This window comes from Tiliqua scincoides, chromosome 1, assembly GCF_035046505.1.
Source record: "Tiliqua scincoides isolate rTilSci1 chromosome 1, rTilSci1.hap2, whole genome shotgun sequence".
Taxonomy (NCBI): Eukaryota; Metazoa; Chordata; class Lepidosauria; order Squamata; family Scincidae; genus Tiliqua; species Tiliqua scincoides.
The window spans coordinates 232,314,283-232,334,153 of record NC_089821.1 but is presented as its reverse complement, the minus strand read 5'-3'; the positions used below and the strand labels follow the sequence as shown (position 1 = coordinate 232,334,153).

The 19,871-nt window shown below is 44.9% G+C and overlaps 1 protein-coding gene across 1 annotated transcript in view; it reads right to left on the bottom strand.

Annotated features, from left to right (window-relative positions):
- WDR64 (WD repeat domain 64) overlaps positions 1 to 19,871 on the bottom strand; it is a 108,487-nt gene that overhangs the window by 39,515 nt on the left and 49,101 nt on the right. Inside the window, exons 11-17 of the mRNA XM_066623070.1 lie at positions 12,187 to 12,313; positions 11,208 to 11,356; positions 10,040 to 10,163; positions 7,858 to 8,030; positions 6,217 to 6,396; positions 3,376 to 3,506; positions 316 to 408 (exon numbers count right to left, since the gene is read on the bottom strand). Coding sequence (XP_066479167.1) covers positions 316 to 408; positions 3,376 to 3,506; positions 6,217 to 6,396; positions 7,858 to 8,030; positions 10,040 to 10,163; positions 11,208 to 11,356; positions 12,187 to 12,313 — 977 coding nt within the window. The remainder of the gene's footprint in view (positions 1 to 315; positions 409 to 3,375; positions 3,507 to 6,216; positions 6,397 to 7,857; positions 8,031 to 10,039; positions 10,164 to 11,207; positions 11,357 to 12,186; positions 12,314 to 19,871) is intronic.

Genomic DNA, 19,871 nt, shown 5'->3' with positions numbered 1-19,871 from the left:
GGGCAGCAGGCATGTGTTTCTCTCAGTGGGAGGAAGCAAGGCTGAGCCTTTTCAGTACTGTACTACCAAAACATGGTACTTCATTTTAGCTAGTAGCATGTTAACTTTCTGAAATGTTAAAGTATTAATATGACCCTAATAATAGTGGTAAACTGACATAGTTTGGTTGATCATGTGCAGTTCACGTCATCCTAGTGCAAAGCTGTAGAGTTTGGAGACAAGTGCATCGGTTGCATTGCATCCAAGGCAAATCGATATCTCCCTGTTTCTAGTATAGCTCTAACATAAAGCACACAATGTAGTTCAGATAACTACCGGTCAGATGAGGCACTTCGATGGAGGAACAGTAACATATTGATTCCAAGTAATTCCGTTCCAGCTGCTTGACTGGCGCGGCCAGTTTTGAATCTGGAAAGAAAGATATTTTGTCAGTAATTTCTCACACACAGCAACTCATATGCTGCATTGTGCATTTCTTGCACTAAGGTTAAGGGTGGTAGCAGGCCCATTCCTTATGTTAGATTTTAAAGATACTAGCAGGTCAATTCACATAGATGTAGTTAGAAAATGTGAAAAGGTGATGCCAGCTCATTGAAAGGCCAACAAAGTGTGATATGCAGAATGGATGCTATGATAGTCTCATATCTTGGTGATATAAGCCTTTCATTTTTGGGGGGGAAGGATCTCAATATGTGAAAAGATTTGACTTTTGATCTGTACTTCAGAGATATGCTTGCTGTGGTTTCAGGGCGTGTAGTCTCATTGCGAAGTTAAGTCGGGTGAGAATGGGGGAGAAGTCCAGTGATCTGCATCTAGTACAGGTTGAGCCTCATTATTCGCGTGGTTTCCGTTCCAAGCACTCACGTGGATGGCAAAAAATGCACTATAGCAAATCAATTTAAAAAAACAAAGTTTCTTTGCTCAGGTGATTTAAAAACAGCCTTGCTGACCTTTATGAGGTAAGATTAGAGTCATTAAGAAGACAATCCATCAATCAGTCGTCCTCCAAGAGCTTAGAAAGGAGCTTCACTCAACCCCTCCCTTCACCAATGCAAAGTGATCACCTTTCTTTCATGTGCTCAGGAGGAAGGAAGGGGTCCGCTGGAGAGAGAAGGACTGATGGATTGTCAGCCAGCTGCCCTCTCTCTCTCATTAAGGAGGCTATTATTACTGTTCAGTTTTTTAAACTGATTTTAAAGGGATGCATTTTTCCTTTTCTCCAGGAATCAGCACATTCCTTCTCATTTGCAGTGGCCATTCGTGTTGAGTCAAATCCGTGTATAAAAAATCCATGTATAAATAGGCTGGACCTGTATAGAATTCTGAGGCATTGTCTAGGGAGGGATCCCACTGCCAAAATGGAAAGGCAGATTATACTTGATGACACAGGACTAGCTAGGTGTTCTCCCCTGTGGTGGAATTAACTGGCAGCAGAAGGAAACAGGACAATGAATTTTAACAGTTAACAAGTTTTGAATGAAGCAAGGGCAAAAAGGCCAGTGACATTGGTTGGCTCTGCTGTTGATTTGCTCCCATCCCAGCCAAGATGGAGGCAAAGAGCTATGCCAGGACCAGATTGCTAGGGCCCTAGAGCAAAGTCGTGCACTAGGTCCCCACACGCCTCAACCACCTGTAAATGATGCAATTGGCACTACTGCTAGCACCAGTATGAGGGTTCAGGGGTCAAGCAGGTTAGGTGGGTCCCCTGATGGGCAATGCCCCTGCAAAGAGCTGTAACCTTTTCCTCCAATGTGAGCAGAAAGACAAGCTCTGCCCAAAATCTCCCATTTGTCTGGGTCTTCGGACCAGGGGAGATCTCCAGCAGAGCTCCTTGGAGGGGAAAGGTTGAGGTCTGCTTTTCCAGGCCTTCAGCTTGAGAGAACATGGCTATGACACCCAGTGGCGTCACTAGGGTTCGCGTCATCCGGTGCGGGATGCCAACGCATCACCCCCACGCAGTGGGCGGGGAAACACCCCGGGTGGTGGGTGAGGTGATGTACCATCACTCCGACCCCACTGGTTTTTTGGCTGTACCATTTGATAGAACACATTCTGCATGAATTATGCATTGATTGATATATAACATAATGGTATTATTCTTCCAAATTATAATTTTAGTGATTTTGATCACTAGTGGTGTCACACCCCTCCCAAGGATGTCAACTTACTAAGATCTTATTGCAGTAGTTCTCAAACGTTTAGCACTGGGACCCACTTTTTAGAATGACAATCTGTCCAAGACCCACCAGAAGTGATGTCATGGTGGAAGTGACATCATCAGGCAAATTCAAATAATTAAAGTAAAACAAATAATTAAATAAGCAGAAGCCAGCCCTGGTACACCAAGTGAATTTCCTCTGTAGCCTGCCTGCAATAACACCCCCCCCCCAAAACCAGTAAGGTTTTCAGCCCTACCCAGTGCCCAGTTCAATTTAAGAACTACTGTCTAAACCAGATCACTGTCAGGATCCACCTGGCTTTGCAAGTCTCAAAAATGTTCACATTTCAGCTGCAGCCTCTGTTTTGATCCTTCTTAGTGGGGCGGGGGGGAGGCTGCATTCTGGAGCACTTGTTTAGCTCCAGGTGCATAGGATCAGAACCATTCTGGTAGCCTTGCACTCTTCTTCATCTGATCTTCTACACCAGCCAAGGCACGTTTGCTTACTTGTGAGTAAATGCGACCATGAGGCTTAGTTTTCACTTTCCATAGGGTTCAATACATTCATCTGCTTGGAGGGAGGGACTTTCTTCTCAGGTGTTTTTGAGGGCTGCATTCCTTGGATCAGGACCATTCTGGAGTTGTTGAATTCCTCTCAGCCTGCCCTTTCCGACGGACTAAGGCAGGTTTGCCTACTCACGAGTAAACGTGCAATACAGCTCACTTTCACTTTCCATAGGGATCCATGCATTTTTTGTTCTCCAGATTTTTGGCCATAACATTTGATAGAAAGGAGATATTTCACTCTGGTTTTTTGCATTGCATTCCACCAGAAATCCCACATCCAACGGTATATAATATGATGGGATTACTCCTAACCACCGTGATTTTAGCGTGTCACGCCCCCAAGTGCGCGTCACCCCCCCTGTGCGCATCACCCGGTGTGGTTCACACACCCCGCACCCCCTAGAGATGCCACTGATGACACCCAATGCTGTGAGCATTTGGGGGGAGTGTGGTTGGGGGCTATACTGAAGGCCAGATGTGAAGCTCTTTGGTGCCAGGCTTTAGCTGCTTCTCTCGGACTTCATACTAACTACTCATCCTCACTGCCTTTTGGCAGCAGGACTCCATAAAACGAGTGTTTCCACATTGAGATCCCTTTGGTTCATGTTAGATAACTGGGTGTTAGCATCTCCATGTCCCCGATTACTTACATGTGCCTGGCAGTGGCAGCTTCAAAATCCCACATGATGATTGCACCATTTGCACTTGCAGTTGCTAACAAATGGTAACCTTCAACTTTGAGCACATCAAAACATTTCACTTCTGCTCCAGGAGGTAAATTCTAATGGAAGCAAAAAGAAGGCTGCTACTAGCCCTGTCAAGGCATTTGGATAAAACAGCCTATTATTATGACTACTGTTAAGAATAGCTATTACATAGAACTGAACAATCACATAGATGTAGCTCCTGAGTCTGAAACCGGTTACATTATAGTATTGCTTGCACACCCTAGTCTTTTTATGGCTGCTATCCACAGCATATTTATAATTTCTTACAACTTCCTGATGATGTAGGCAAAACTAAAAGGCAGCGAGAACTGACTGTATTGTTGAACGTTGTGAGTTTCTGCACCAGGGATACACAGAAAGGGTCAAGGCCTGTCAGATTGCTTATAGGCAGTTATATGGAAAAGAATAACATTCACCAATTCTGGAGAAACAGACACTGATAAATATTCTTTCTGTTTCAGATGTACCAAAGCATGATGGCTAGACTACATTACCTTGATCACAGAAAACAAGGCAAACTCAGCTGTCATGCTGGATTCACCACAGATCCCTCCAGCTGAATCCCCCTGGTCATGCTGCAGATTTCATTTTTCCAACTGATGAAAATCAGGTAAACAAAACGAAACCTTGCAGTGTTTCTTACCTGCTGGGTTGGATTCCAGGGTTCAATCTCACAGGCAGGAGCTGCCTGGGGTTCTTTCCCACTGAGACTGGAAGTACCTGTTCTTATGTTCTCTCTCCCACTGTTTCTCACCATAGGGATTTTCTTTTATAATGCAAAGCAGCTGAAGTGTCTTTAGACCGAGCAGAGGAGCAGCAGGTTAACCCAGCCTTTGTCTACCCCCTCCCCAGCTGTTTTCCTTCTTGAGAAGTAAGAACAGCCCAAGTGGATCAGGCCATAGGCCCATCTAGTCCAGCTTCCTGTATCTTACAGCGGCCCACCAAATGCCCCGGGGAGCACACCAGATAACAAGAGACCTCATCCTGGTGCCCTCCCTTGCATCTGACATTCTGACATAACCCATTTCTAAAATCAGAATGTTGCACATACACATCATGGCTTGTAATCCGTGATGGATTTTTCCTCCAGAAACTTGTCCGATCCCCTTTTAAATGCATCTGCAGTATTCTCTGAACTGTAACCAAGGGCCCAATCCTATCCAATTTTCCAGAGTCGATGCAGCTGCAGTGCAGCCCCTAGGGAAGGGAACAAATGATCCCTTACCTTGAGGAGGCCTCCATGACTGCCTCTACCACCTCAGGATGCAGCGCACACCCCATTGGCACGGCTGCATCAGCACTGAAAAATTGGATAGAATTGGGCCCTGAGTTATTGGAAATGAGGAGAGTTATTGGAAATTGTCTGACTGTTGTGTGGCATGACAACTTCTCAGTGCACATTCAACAAGAGATCTCTTGCAGTAGAAAGACTGAGAAACAACTTCTTTGTTTTGCTGTTGAGAAACTGCAGTCATTCATCCTCCTTTGCACAATGCCCTGCATAGGCTTGTTACCTTCCTCTGCCTCTAACATTATTCCAGCACATGCAATCCCAGAACTATATAATTATTGTGAATCTAGCCATGGCCATGACCTTTAACCAAGCAGAAGTATCAATGCATTACATTAGACTGAATTAGACCATTTCACCACTTTATCCTCTCCCCAAGGCAGTGCCCAAAGTTCAGGACAGATAAACATTTGGGACACAATTTTGCTTCATCCATGATTATAGAAGAGCAGTGCTTTTCAACCAGTGGAACTATGATAACAGGCGATACATGGCTCCACTGCCATGGTGATCACAATGCATTGACCTGACCCCGCTGGAAGTGGAGGTGGTGGAGGCAATGCTGGACCAGTGGGGCAAGATCTGGCTGTTCAGCTGCCTAGCCCTTCCCCAATGGCACAATTTGGGGAAGGAGGGTGCAGAGCATAGGGGAGATGAGAAGGCGGCAGCAGGTGAAGAAGACACTCACTTGCTGGAGGGACAACTTTGGGCCAGCTTCTATATACAGCTGCTGTCTCTGATGGCAGTGGTGCTACCTGCACAAGGTGGCAGTTGCAGAAACTACGGTTGAAAAGTGATGAACTAGTGCCCAGTGACACATTACACTTATTGTGTAAGAAGTAGCTGCATGTGAGTTCTGCTCTGCTGAGAATGCTGTTTTCTGTGGTGACTCAGAGAAAACTGCAGGGGACTGTAGAAGCTTTAGCAGCTAAACCGCCGTAGGAACTTGGATAGGGAGAAGCTGGGAACATCTGCTGCTAAGAAGAAGGAAGGTCATCACAGGCTGGTTGGCAACCTTCAGTCTCAAAAGACTATGGTATAAGCCTACAGCACCCAGTAGTCCCAGGCAGTCTCCCATCCAAGTACTAACCGGGCCTGACCCTGATTAGCTTCCGAGATCAGACGAGATCGGGCATGTGCAGGGTAACAGTTGCTGCATCACAGGCTGCCAAAGTCTCAATTGTCTTGTTCAGCTTTTGTAGCCTGTCTCTAGGAAAGTATTCAGAATTCCCAGTCCCAAGAACTGGAGTATTTTCAGTTGGTGCGTGTAACATATAGCCAGGCTCCAAAAGCGCTATCCTATGCATTGTCACCAAAGGGACTTACTCCCAGGAAAGTGTGCTTAGGATTGTGCCATAAGACATGTTAAATTTTCAAAGTTTTTTCCCCCCTAAAACTCATAATTTTCAAGGATTCTCCGCATTTTATGCCTCTTGAACATCACATTGCCCAGCCCTGTAATAGTCTCTCACCTCTGCATTTGGTTTCCCAGGACACATTTCAGGCAGTAGTTGAACATCTGGAAAAAATCCATTTGTTTTCTTCACATTTGGACTCAGTCTAAGGGACATGACTGGATTGCCTTGTAGAGCAAATGATACAGCTTCAGGAAGTTCCCAGGTAATACTCAAATAAATATCACCTTCATTACTCTAGGAAAACAAGGAATTGGCGAAGAACAGTAAATACATGCTTAGCAAGGAACATGCATACCTTATTTTTCAAATATTTGGGGAAAATTTTCAGTTTTCCAATGACCTTGATTATGTTGATGTTAGAACAATTTGTCTCATGTTGTGAACAGCATAAACACTCATTTGTATATCTTGTGATCAGGACAGCATTGAGGGATCCATGAAGGCACCATTGGTGTGAACTGACACCATCACTTGAATGATGTACACATAACCAGCACAGTCAATATGGTAATAGCGACTTCAAAAAGTGTTGCCTCTGCTACAGCTGTCATCTGCATGTGACCACACAGAAGCAGCAATTCACACACAGTATCTTCACATGAGAACACTCCAGCCCTGATGCTGGCAGCCCCCCAGTGCTCTCCTGAGGCATTTCCTCATAGGCTGCGATGAGATGTGAACAGATTCCTAATCATTATTATAATTAACAAAAGACTACCAACTCCTGTTTAGCATAAGTAACAATCAACAGTAATCATGTATGGTAAACTGAGTGTAAACCGAGGGCCAAATCCTATCCAATTTTCCAGTGCCTGTGCAATTGTGTCAATGGGGTGTACACCGCATTCTGTGGTGGGGAGGCAGTCACCGAGGCCTCCTCAAGGAATGGAAGCGTTTGTTCCCTTACCCTGGAGCTGCATTGTGGCTGCACCGGAGCTGGAAAGTTGGATAGAATTGGGCCCTAAGTGTACTACAGCTCATAATACCAAGGTGCACTCGACAGCTCATTAGACAACAGAGCTATATTGCAGTAGTCCACCAGACAATTGAGTTGAATATGATTCCAGTGCTATAATTAATTAAACCATTACTTCCTTAATTTTTTATAGACTTCAGTATGAATGATTTAAGTAAAAATGCATTTAGTGGAAAACACTTATGGCCCAATCTTACACTCACCGGCCGCTGGCAGCGCTTGTCTTCCATTGGCACTGACTGCCATAAAGCAATCAATGCCGGTTGTAAAATTGACTGGCAGCATGCAACCCATCTGCTGCTGAAGCAGCATGAAGACAACGATGATGCATGTAAGTTGGCAGGGAAAGCTGGAGAGGCGGGGGGAGGGCGCAATGGGTACAGGCGATGGGCATATCTGGTCCAGGAAGGGGGTGGGTTCAGTGGCAGCCAAATCCTAACCCCTTCCCAAATCTGATCCAGCGGCATAGGTCCACTTGGACCTGTCCCCTGCACCATGAAGGCTTACCCAAGGTAAGGGAAGAGTTTAACACTGGTCTACTAAATTGTGTGATGAAAGTACAAGATTGAAAATGCAGCCAAGCAAACAGATGTTTAGCAACCTTTCTGAAAACCTTGCCACTGCTACATCTAGCTTCCGCCAATAGTGTTTGACTTTCAGCACTAAGAACAACAAAATGAAACCATCAAATAGTAGAAGAAATTTAATAAAAAACACACCTGAACAATTTTGATCATCCCACTGTACTCCAGGACCAAGATGACATGTCTACTCTCACTGGCCTTCAGGTAAACCATCTGCATCAGCCAGTGTTCATTATCTTTGCTTTCCTTCGCTAATGGCAGAGTTTTCAGTTCTTGCCCACTTCCAAAATCCCATAGTTTCACAGTGCCTGGATGTGAAACAAAATAGGAGAGTTGCTCTTCATGGAAAGAACACCACAAACACCTGAATGCTAAGATTATTTGAAGAGAGAAGACACAAATCTGTTACATATCATTGGCCCACAACCAAATTGAGGTAAATTGTGTAAATTAGAGCCCAGTCCTAAGGGCTTGAGTGCTGGTGGTATGAGCGAACTGCTGGGGCTTGGTGTCGCAAACATGCCATAAAGCACGTTTGCGGGACCCGGGGAGGAGGCAGTGACAGCACTGGACCAGTGCCAGTTGGTGCTGAGCCTCAGTTCCAGAAGGACACCCATGATGAACCACCAGGGGTAAGTAGCACCACTGGGTGGTTGGAGGGCAGGTGGAGGGCAGGATGGGGGGAAGGACTGGCCCAGGAGGGGAATGGGACCAGCAGAGAATTCCTCCACTGAATGCTATGCCCCGTGTCAGACTGAAAAGCCTGTCACGGGGCATCTTCAGTCTGTGCCGGCAAAATAGCTTGCATAGGACTCAAGCAGCCCCACTGCAGAGCCTCAGGCTTTCCTCATGGGATGGGGATGAAAGTCCCCATCCCCCAAGGAGACCTCTGGTGGCATATTTGGCCCTGCTGGGTACTGCGGTAGCTGTTTTTGTGCTGCTGCACCTAGCAGCTTCGGGGAGAATAGGATTGGGCTGCCCATTGTCTCAGAATTTTTGTGTGAGAAATGGGTCTCTCCCATACGTCTTCTTGAGCAACACAAATAGTAGCTTTGGCAGACAATTAGATCAGAACCACAGCTCAGAGTGGGGGTGGTCACATTAATCTTCTAAGACCATGATCCCAAACCAAGCCATCCCTCCACAACTTAAGGAAACATTGGGAGATCCAGTAACACATCTCCTGCATTTCACCTAGTATGGCCTTCAGAAAGTATACTAAGCTAGAACACTTCTCTCTGACATCTATTCTTCTATGAGCAGGAAGTTGCTTTTTTTAAAATGGGGAACACTCAATCATATGATTCTCCATCTGATGTACACTCCAGGAACAGTTTTACCACCCTGCTGTTTGTGTAGGTTAGATTGTGTAGAAGATTTGCTTGAGGTTATATTTGAAGTTGCCCTCACATGAACAAATGAGGAATTTAGATCAGCAGAAGTCCTGGCAAACTGGTAGCTGATGTGGGTTGCTCTGCACTTTTTGTGTGAAAGTGGTTTCAGACACATGCTTTCCTATAGGCAGCCAGGGTGGAAAAAAGAAGCCTCAATCACTTCAGAAGCATATTAATGAAGACTACACATCATACATGATGGGGGCTATGTGCTTACCACAAAATCTGCCTCTGTACAGTGCGGACTCAATTTAGGGGCCATGAAGTTTGTAATCAACTGCTTACATGATGATCCTGATTGTATATAAGTTTTCACTCCAGTTACTCAGGACCCTGGCACGAGCATGGAGACTCTTATGTGACTGGACTACTCCATAGGCCAGGGGAGGTCAAACATAAGGCCCATGGGCCAAATGTGCCCCCCCAGAAGCAATTTATCTGGCCCCCATTATAATTGGGTTCTCCCAGCATGATATTTGGCCTCTCTCATATCTTGACAATATGAACAAGATTTGCACATTTTTGAATTCTGTCATTTGCAGCTAATGAGTTTCTATGTGAGAGCAAAGTACTTATTTCTGGCCATCTTCTGCTAATGATGTCACTTTCTGCTTCCAGCCCTCAGCAGGCACCATGGCTGCTAACTTTGGCCCTCTGTATGAAATGAGTTTGACACCCCTGCCATAGGTGAAAGGTGAAGTAATTTTAAGATCTTATAACATGGTGCACTCAGAAGTTGTTTTTGCGGGCAACAACCGACCTCTTTGAGTCATGTATGAAGCACCCCTTCATTAACCTTCATTATGAAGTCCAGAGTGTTGGAGGAAGGTTCCAATTAACTAACCTCACAGCCCTCATCAGAAAACAATGAATTGTTCTAAAGAGAGGTGTTATCACAGCTAGTAATTATTTCTTGGTTTTACCATCACATGCTCCAGTGGCAAGGTGAAATCCATTTTTATCAATTGTTGCACATGTCAATTCTACATTAGGCCCATGGGCATCCTCAATCTGGTATATTTGTTGCCCTGTTTCCAGTTCCCAGACCTGAAAATAAAGTTAATTACACACAATTCAACCCAAACAAGTGTACGCGGCATATCAGGAGGTTTATCAGACAACTCCTTTAACTTTCTTTAACTATCTGTACAAAACATTAAACTAAGAGAATGAGAAAACCTGACAAAATTTGAAAGGAAAAAAAAATCCCACAAGCAAGACTGAAAATTCCAATTTGTAATATCTTCCCCCTGGTTAACAGAAAAGTTGGGAATGGTTACCTTGAGGTTGCAGTTCAACTATTTTTCAGTAGAATATCTGTCAAATCTGAAGCTAACAGAGCAATCCAGAATGGCACTTAAGCCAGCTAAACACCCCTATGCTAGCCACTGTCTGTTACATGTGGCAGGAGTTGGGGAGGCTGGTGCAGAGGCCTGCATTAGCTCCCAAAGGCTGAATCCAGACCTTGCGCCAGTACATTGGTGCCAGCTAAGAGCCCAATCCTATGCATGTCTACTCAGAAGTAAGTCCCATTAGAGTCAATGGGGCTTACTCCCAGGAAAGTGTGGATAGGATTGGGCTGTCAGAAAGATGCAGGTGCAGGAGATGTGAGAGGGTGGGGGAGGTGGCGGGGGGATAAAGTAGAGGCAAGGAGAGGGTGTTTTTGGATGGGGTTGGGCAAACCAGGAGGCAGATTGAGCCTGAGAGGGGGCAAGATTTGGCCATTGCACTTTAGGCTGCATCATAACTCCCACTCTCAGCTCGAATGGCTTTACACGAGCCAGTTGGATTTGTGTTAGTGAAATTGCTGGTGCAATTTGAGTAGCCCCATCGGGGTGGCTAGCTTATAGCATAGGGTAAGGGGAAAAATATCCCCAAGATGTGCTCCAGCCCGCACCTACCTTGCACCGGATACAGCACAGACCAATCGACCTACCTGTTCCAGTGCAAGTTAGGATTGAGTCCTAAGTAACTTATTTATCCTGGCTTACCAGTCCCTAGAAGAATCTATGCAAAATATTTATCTACCCAAAATAATACAGCAGGGTCTCCTTGCCTTCACATTTTAAGAGCTGCCAGATTTATACTTACCTTTACAACAGACTCGGCACAGATCGTAAGAACTTGGTGGAAAAATCTGTTGTAAACGAGCACGCTGATGTTCCTCTCATGAGACTGAGGGACCTGTTTCGTGTCTTGTATCATGCGCGTTAATGGATAAATGTCAATGACAGCTGACCCTGTGCATCATAGGACACAGACAAATGCACCATTTTCCATTCCAGAAACAGGTCAAGTCTTTATTTCAAATAAATGATGTGCTTGAGAGTAAGCATGGTGTTAGGGAAACGCTTTGGGGTCTCTGCTTGCTACTGAATACCACTTAGAAATTCTGATAGCTTGTCAATCTAAATTGATGGTGCTGTGTTTGCTGCAGGGCTGCAGATGAAGGACACACTTGCTATGTTTCCAGCCTGCTTTGGTTAAACATCTTGTTTCTCAGACATCTAGACAGTTTCAGGAGAAAGAGTGGAGATGCCTTCAAAGAGCACATCCTGCTGGAGGATTTGGTAGGTGCTATGCTGAGTTCAGAACTCTTGAGACTCACAAACAAGGTAGGAGCGAAATAGTTTTCGTTCCCCATAGACCAACGATTCTCACACATTTAGTACCGGGACCCACGTTTTAGAATGAGAATCTGTCAGACCCACCAAAAGTGATGTCATCACCAGAAGTGACATCAACAAGTAGGAAAATTTTTAAAATCCTAGGCTATGATCCTACCCGCTCACTTTTTTTTTCCCATGTTCTAAGCATCGGGGAGCCCTCGGAGGGCTGCACGGGACTGCCCATAACTCCTGAAATGTACGTCAGCTTTAAGTAAAAGTACCCCACCTTCCATCCCTGGTAGCGATGCGATCCTGGGGATCATGTCGCTCTCCCCTCCCCTGCAAAGAATTACCTTTACTCCCAGGAGTAAAGCTCCTAGGAAGTTTGAGAATCAATGTATTAGTAATGATGCATGTGTTTAGAGGGAGATGTTTCTCCATCATCTGTCAGACAAACATACCTGTAATAAGTGTGCCATGATTATTGTCAAAGGCCATAGCAAAGATCTGTGTTTCTTTGGGGCCGCCTTGGCTGTCGTGAAAGACCTGAAGCAATGAAAGCGTCTGGATATCCCACACTCTGAAAATCTGAAGCAAAATTAGAATACATTTATATTTGCACATAATAATGACATGCCACACTGAAACGGGCAAACAAGAAGTGCAAGCAAGCTGCACTCTTTTCTATCACGCTTCTGGTGTAAAGTATAAAAGAGATTAGCACTTGTGCAAGCTAGTTTTGCACCAGACACTTGTCTATCTATCTTCCTATGGTTCTCCCTCCCCCTCAGGGTCATCCCAAGGGCGTAGGTCTGCATCGTATGGGAAGGGGTAGGACACAGCAGGCACTGCTCTATGAGCAGGAAAGAACATTAGGAACAAGTATATTGCTGCTCTGGGGTTTATTCAGGGGTATTTCCAGGAATATAGAACCACTGTTAAAAAGGGGGGGGAGGGGGAACAGTCCAGGCTTCAGGGAAGGTCTTTGGAAGCTGGTGTCTTCAGTGGGTGGAGAGCAGTGCTGTCACTAGGGTTCACGTCACCCGGTGTGTGATGCCAGCGGGTCACCCCCCATGCAGTGGACGGGGCAACAACCCAGGTGGTGGGCGCAGTGATGTACCATCACTCTGCCCCCACTGGTTTTTTGGCTGTACCTTTTGATAGAACAAAGACAGAACACATTCTGCATGAAATTACGCATTGATTGATAAATAACATGATGGTATTATTGCTCCAAACTGTAATTTTAGTGATTTTATTCACTAGTGGTGTCACACACTCCCCCCCAAGGGTGTCAGCTTACTAACACCTTATTGCAGCAGTTCCCAAACTTTTAGCACTGGGACCCACTTTTTAGAATGACAATCTGTCCATGACCCACCAGAAGTGATGTCATGGTGGAAGTGAAATCATCACACAAATTAAAATGAATAAGTATAAATAATTAAAGTAAAACAAATAATTAAATAAGCAGAAGCCAGCCCTGGTCCATCAAGTGAAATTCCTCTGTAGTCTGCCTGCAATAACAGCCCCCTCCAAAGTCAGTAAGGTTTTTCAGCCCTACCCAGTGCCCAGTTCAATTTAAGAACTTCTGTTTAAACCAGATCACTGTCAGGATCCACCTGGCTTTGCAAGTCTCAAAAAAGTTCATTATATCAGCTGAAGCATCTGTTTTGATCCTTTTTAGTGGGGGGGGGGGGAAGGCTGCCTTCTGGAACACTTGTTTAGCTCCAGGTGCATAGGATCAGGACCATCCTGGTAGCCTTGCACTCTTCTTCACCTGATCTTCCAAGGCGTGTTTGCTTACTCATGAGTAAAAGATGCAATACAGTTAACTTTCACTTTCTATAGGGCTCCATGCATTTTTTGTTCTCCGGTTTTTTGGCCATAACGTTTAATAGAAAGGAGATATTTCACTCAGGTTTTTTGCATTGCATTCCGCTCAAAAGTCCACATCCAACGATATATGTGGTTACTCCTAACCACCGCGATTTTAGCGTATCACCCCCCAGTGCGCGTCAGCCCCCCAGTGTGTGTCACCCCCCAGTGCGCGTCACCCGGTGTGGTCCGCACCCCCCTAGTGACACCACTGGTGGAGAGTATTCCAGCTTTTGACACAGGAAGCAACTGTGGGGCAGAACCAAGTGTGCTCCTCCCGATACCCCAACTCTCTCATCCCCTGGTTGTCTTCACTTATCCACAGATCCTGCCTCCATCCTACTGGAAGAGGATCTCTGGGAACTCTTCTAAGGCTCCTGTCATTAGATTTCTCCAGCCGACAGAAGCTAATTGGTTTTTTCTGCTGTAGGCTTCTTGCCCTTACAGGAATTAGTTCCTTTTCCTGTGTCTTCATATCACACTCCCATCCTTGCTCTCTCAGTCTCTCCCTTGTTTTGCTCCTTTGTTCCATCATGGGGCTTCTTCTCCCTTCTCCTCATTCCCTGCCACCTTCTATCCTGTTCTTCTCCTTTCTCCTGTTTTGCTCTTCCCATTGCTGTTTTCACTAATATGTCTTCCACCCCTTCTCCCCTGAGCCTCCCTCCTCCTTTCCCACTTGCCTCTTCTTTCTCTGTGTCTCCTCCCTCTTTGGGTTGCCAGCAGCTGCTGGAATGGTGGTATTCCCTTCCCTAACGGCACCAAGCAATGTTGTCATCGCTCCGCTGCTTGTTGGGCTGCAACTGGCTCCCAGAACTCCATGCAGCCAAGCCAAAGCTTGAACAGAGCAACAGAGTCACAGAGCCCACATCGCCCACAAGTTCCTTTCTAATTCCTCACATTTATAGTCTTCCCTTCTTCCACAGAACTCCGTGTGATGTCATTTGATCTACACAACAATCTGCCCAAACAGGGATTCAAACCTAGGCCTGTTTGGCCTAAGCCAATCTAACACTCTGATCACACCACCACAGTGCTCCTTCTATGTCACATCAGAACTGTGAAAGGAAGCACAATTCATTTGTATTCTCTTCCCTGCTGCTTCAGGGCGATGTGCAAAACCATCTTGTATTTCTATTTGCTTGTTTATTGCTTAGTGGCTTTGGGGATGAGGACAGGGACAGGGAGGTCACAGCCCCTTTGTGCGAAATATACCATGGAAAAAAGAATTAGGAAGAGTTGAGACTGTATTTTCCGTATGGTAAGGATCTAGAATGTAATCCACTTAGTTTTTACATACAGCTTATGGAGAACTAATTATATTACAGATAAAATTTGGTAACCATTTATTTGTAGTGAGCAATGAGTATTATGCATCTCCTTCACTCCTGGTACTACACAATATTAATCTGCAACAACGGAAATCTGCCATGCTATTTATATTTTGTCAAAAGCTATTTTGTATTACATTGTTGGCTATGGATTTGTGGAGATATATCTGAAATCCTAGAAGACAGCATACCCAAAAATGAGGTCCCAAGAGAAGCTTATAGGACTTGCAGGTTGCCTGTGAGAAAAAAGGCCAAGATGCAGGAATTTCTGGAAAAAGCCATATGAGAAACAGCTCGGCACACTCCCTGTACTTGTCCTTTTCTTCTCACACGGGGGAAGCCAGAAGCTGGAAAAGAAAAACTCCCATCCTAGAAGACCATAAGCAGGGTTGAAGCTCAAGAACTAGCCACCTGCATGGAAATAAACTGGAGACCAGAATGGGAGAGGTCGCTTTCTAGTTGGACCTCTACAAGAACAGGCTCCTCATATGGTGCTGATTACACTGAGTCAGATCAGTATACGGAGTCCATTTAGCTCAGATACTGAGTCCGTTTTGCTTAGCATTGTCAGCAATGAAGTGGCTGCAGCATTCCAAGGTTTCAGGCAGAAATTTTTCTTTGGCCTACCTGGAGAGGGCTGTGGATTAAAACCACACCATGCTGCATGCAAAATATCTATGACTGAACCACAGCCTTCCCCCCCCCCCCCATGGGTACAGTGGAATCTCACAGGATCTTGTTTGTTCATTCCAAGTTTCAACCATCTTCAGAAGAGAGCACACAAATAAGACATCCTTTTCACACCCATCATCCACGGAACCTTCAGTGACACCCATGATTTGAGAACAACTCAGGCCTGGTTAGTACTTGGATGGGAGACCGCCTGGGAATATCGGGTGCTGTAGGCTTATACCATAGTCTTTCGAGACTGAAGGTTGCCAACCACCTGGATTGTAGCAACTAACACAAAACACATGCCCATGCTCTGAACTGACACTCAGCTAACATGCCTAGCACACATATGTATGGAGACCGACATTCCATATTGTGGTTTCTTGAAGGATTTGGGATCTAAATAGACGTGACACAATGTACACCAGTTGTTACAAATATGGCTTTGAAACACTATCATTGGAAAACACGCCTAGTACCTGAAGAGAAGCTTCAAGGCAAAGAGCATGTATTATTCAATTTATTAAAAATACTAATGTTCTGGGGGTTCTGTGCTAAAAATAGAGTTAATCTGATTAGGATTTTGGGCTCAAGTGGAGAGCCAGATGGCTGCTTAATACCTTTATAGGGCTTCTCTAGCTCATCACCACAAAATACCTGTGCTTGTTTCTATCCTTGCTCTCCATGTTCCAAAACAGAGTTGAAATAATGAGAGTCTCATTGATATATAAGATCCCTGGACTTCCCCCTCTCTACCCGTCCTTTTACTGGTACTTGATTCTGCTTCATCAGAAGACAGCCTCAACATTTTGAAAGCAGCAAATGTATTATGTATTTGAGACTGGACCTAGATATTACAGAGGAGATGTGGAAGACCACCAATGTTGCCTCTCTCTCTCTCTCTCTCTCTCTCTCTCTGTTTTCTGAAAGGTCTCCTTTCAGTTAGGGGCTCTTTATTTCTTGGCTTTCTAAACTTGAATGTTAGCAGTGAACAGACTACTTGTCCAATCCCAGTAAATCCTAGTCAGTTAACCAGTTGAAAAAAAAACAAAGTGAGAAAACAAGGGAGAAAAGGCCATTGCTAACTACTAAGCACTGTGTCCAGTCTGCTTTCCATTCACATTGCCATAAACAACTGACATGGTAATTGACATGAATATGTAATTGACATGAGCATATAATTTTTGGGTTTTTGTACATTCTTGAGCATAATATCCTCATGTCACTGAAAGCAGTCATTGTGTAGAAAAGTTCCAACGCGTCCTACGGCGAACAACATCGGTATGTACTCCCTCTCTCCTCCTTGACTCCTTTCCTCACCCTGTAGTCATGCGGTGCTGTGATTATGCAAGGGATGGTTTCAAACATGAATAATTTTGACAGAATGTGCTTCAAGCACTGCTGGGAGAGTTAGTGCCACCACTGTGTATCTAACAATGCATACACGCATGAGTGAATGAACCCCAGCACAAAGAACAGCTGAGAAGTTCCAGCACATTTGCTTGGAACATTTGGCGGTGACCAGTGATAACCTCCCCGGGTGGGGGGGGGGCTTGTTATTCATAGCAACATTCTAGTTCTAGCAAAGAAGAAGACCAGCCTTGGAAGTGATCCTATTGTGTTATTCTGCATGCAGGGTGAATGCTGGAAGGCTGCACAAGAGCTAAATGCAACATCTTGGGCATAAGGAAGAGAAGGGTTTCTAAAGTTTATTTTAAAAGACATACTCCCAGATGTAATTCCTATATCTTAAAACATATGATCACGTGGCCAAAAGGTCTTCCTAGACAATCAATTTGGATTATTTGATGTGCACCTGCTTGTCACGTGGTTTGCTCCATCCACATTTTCCCATGTGCTTAAGAACATATGAAGTTGCCTTTTCCTAATCCTTGGTCCATCTGTCCAACAATGTGTTTGCTGGGACTGGTAGACATCTCAGGCAGAGATGAATTCCCCACCTCTGCTATCCAAGTCATTTCACTGGAGATGGCAGATATTAAAACAAGGACTTCCTGCTGTGTTCTGTAAATACATTACACATTCAGACAGCATTGTATTTCTAGCATTGTGTCTGTATTTCAGACACATTGAAAATGATCTTATTTCCCAATACCCAACAGGTAAGATATGGTTGCTGTGAAAATGCTATTATTTCCCCAAACAGTCCATTCAGAACACAATAGGACCATAAGAAGAGCTCTACTGGATCAGGTCAAAGTCCCATCTAGTCCAGCTTCTTGTATCTCATAGTGGCCTACCAAATGCCTCAGAGAGCACACAAGACAAGATACCTGCATCTTGGTGCCACTCCCTTGCACCTGGAATTCTGAGGTACCCTACTTCTGAAAAAGAAGTAAAAAGAAAGAAACCTACTTCTAAGGATGCTTGTAAAGCAACTATTGGTGAAATGTGGTTGCATGGATGATACAAGTCTCTGCTGGCTATTGTGCATACCACAGCTAACAATGTTATCCACACCCACAGAAGTTTGACACACACATGCACATACCCAGTTAGTGGAAACTAAAACTTACAGAGAGCCAGAGCTTGCATTGTACAGATCATGCCTTTTGTCCACTCCATCTCTTTGTTTTTCCTTATTTTTTTAAACTTACATTACAGTACTTGGAGTCAATAAGCTCCCATGCTGGGGATCACTAGCATAATAAGGTGAAACTGTCAAAAGGTCCAAAGGCAATGTTTGGAGAAGCCCCTTGTCAGTCTGATTCCTTCTGCAAGTTCATGGAAACCAAAATGTCTACAGGATTGGCTCTGTATTTTGTAATGGATTATGCCTTCAAACCTGTGAATTGCTTCCGGCATGTGCGATCCGCTGACGCACTCTCTGAACACGGGAGCTTCATTTCCTGCTGTCATATCTAGTCATCACTTATATACTCCTCACGTTTAATCCCTTCTGAAAATCACTTATGCTCCAGGTTAACACAACATCCCATGGCAATGAATGTCATAATTAATCCTGCATTGTGTGCAATGTTTTCTTTCATTTGTCTGGGGTGTATCAAGTCCACTGGATAACCCTGAATTTAACACAGGAACAGAAAAGATAAAGCCAAAGAGGGGCACCTACTGCATCATCCTCTCTAACACAGTGGTTCATCAGCTGCTTCTGGGAAGCCCAAAAGGCATCCAGTATGTCTCTGAAGTGTTATATTTCTATTCTAAAAGAGTTATAGTCAAGGGAAAGGATATTTGCTCTGTGTACCCTATTGATACCACTCATGATTTTACATCTCCAGCAGGTTCTCCCTTGTTTTTTCTCTCTTGTTTTTTCCTAGGGTAAAACTCCTCAGCTGTTTAAGCATTCCTAGAGTTGCATAGGCGTCTCCATATTTGACTCATATAGCCAGTCACAAAGTGCAATCCAAGTCATTATCCTCTGTGACAGTGACGTCGCTAGGGGGTGCGGGGGGTGAGGCCGCACTGGGTGACACAACCTGGGGGCTGACGCGCTAAAATTGCAGCGTTAGGAGCTACCACATCATGCCATACACCGTTGGATGTGGAATTCCCAGCGAAATGCAATACAAAAACAGAATTGAAATAACTCCTTTCCTTCAAAAGTTATGGCCAAAAAACCGGAAGGAGAAAATGCATGAACCCTATGGAAAGTGAAAGTGAGCCGTATCGTGCGTTTACTCGTGGGTAGGCGTACTTGCCATAGTCCGTCGAAAAGGGCAGGCTGAGAGGAATCCAATGACAACAGAATGGTCCCTATCCAATGAATGCAGCCTTCCAAAACACCCGAGGAGGTCCCTGCCTCCCTCCCAGCTGCATCTATTGAGCCCGAAACGAAGCCACATGGCCATGTTTACTCACAAGTAGGCGAACTTGCCTTAGTCCATCGGAAGGGGCAGGCTGAGAGGACTCCAAGGACATCAGAATGGTCCTCATCCAATGAATGTAGCCCCCAAAAACACCCGAGAAGGAGCATAGACTCCCAGCTGCAAGTCTATGGAGCCCTATGGAAAGCAAACTCAGCCACATGGTCACATTTACTCGTGAGTAGGCAGATGTGCCTTGGCTGGTGGTCAGGCCAGGCAAAGGGGAATGTGAGGACACCAGAATGGTCCCAATCCGATGGAGCTGGAGTGCAACAAATGCTCCAGAAGGCAGCCTCCCCCCCCCCCCACTAAAAAGGACAAAAAAGTGGCTTGAACTGGTAAGGGGAATGTTTTCTATTTTGCATTTGAAAAGCCAGGTGGGTCTTTATCTTGATATGCCTGAAATAGAAGAACTTTGCG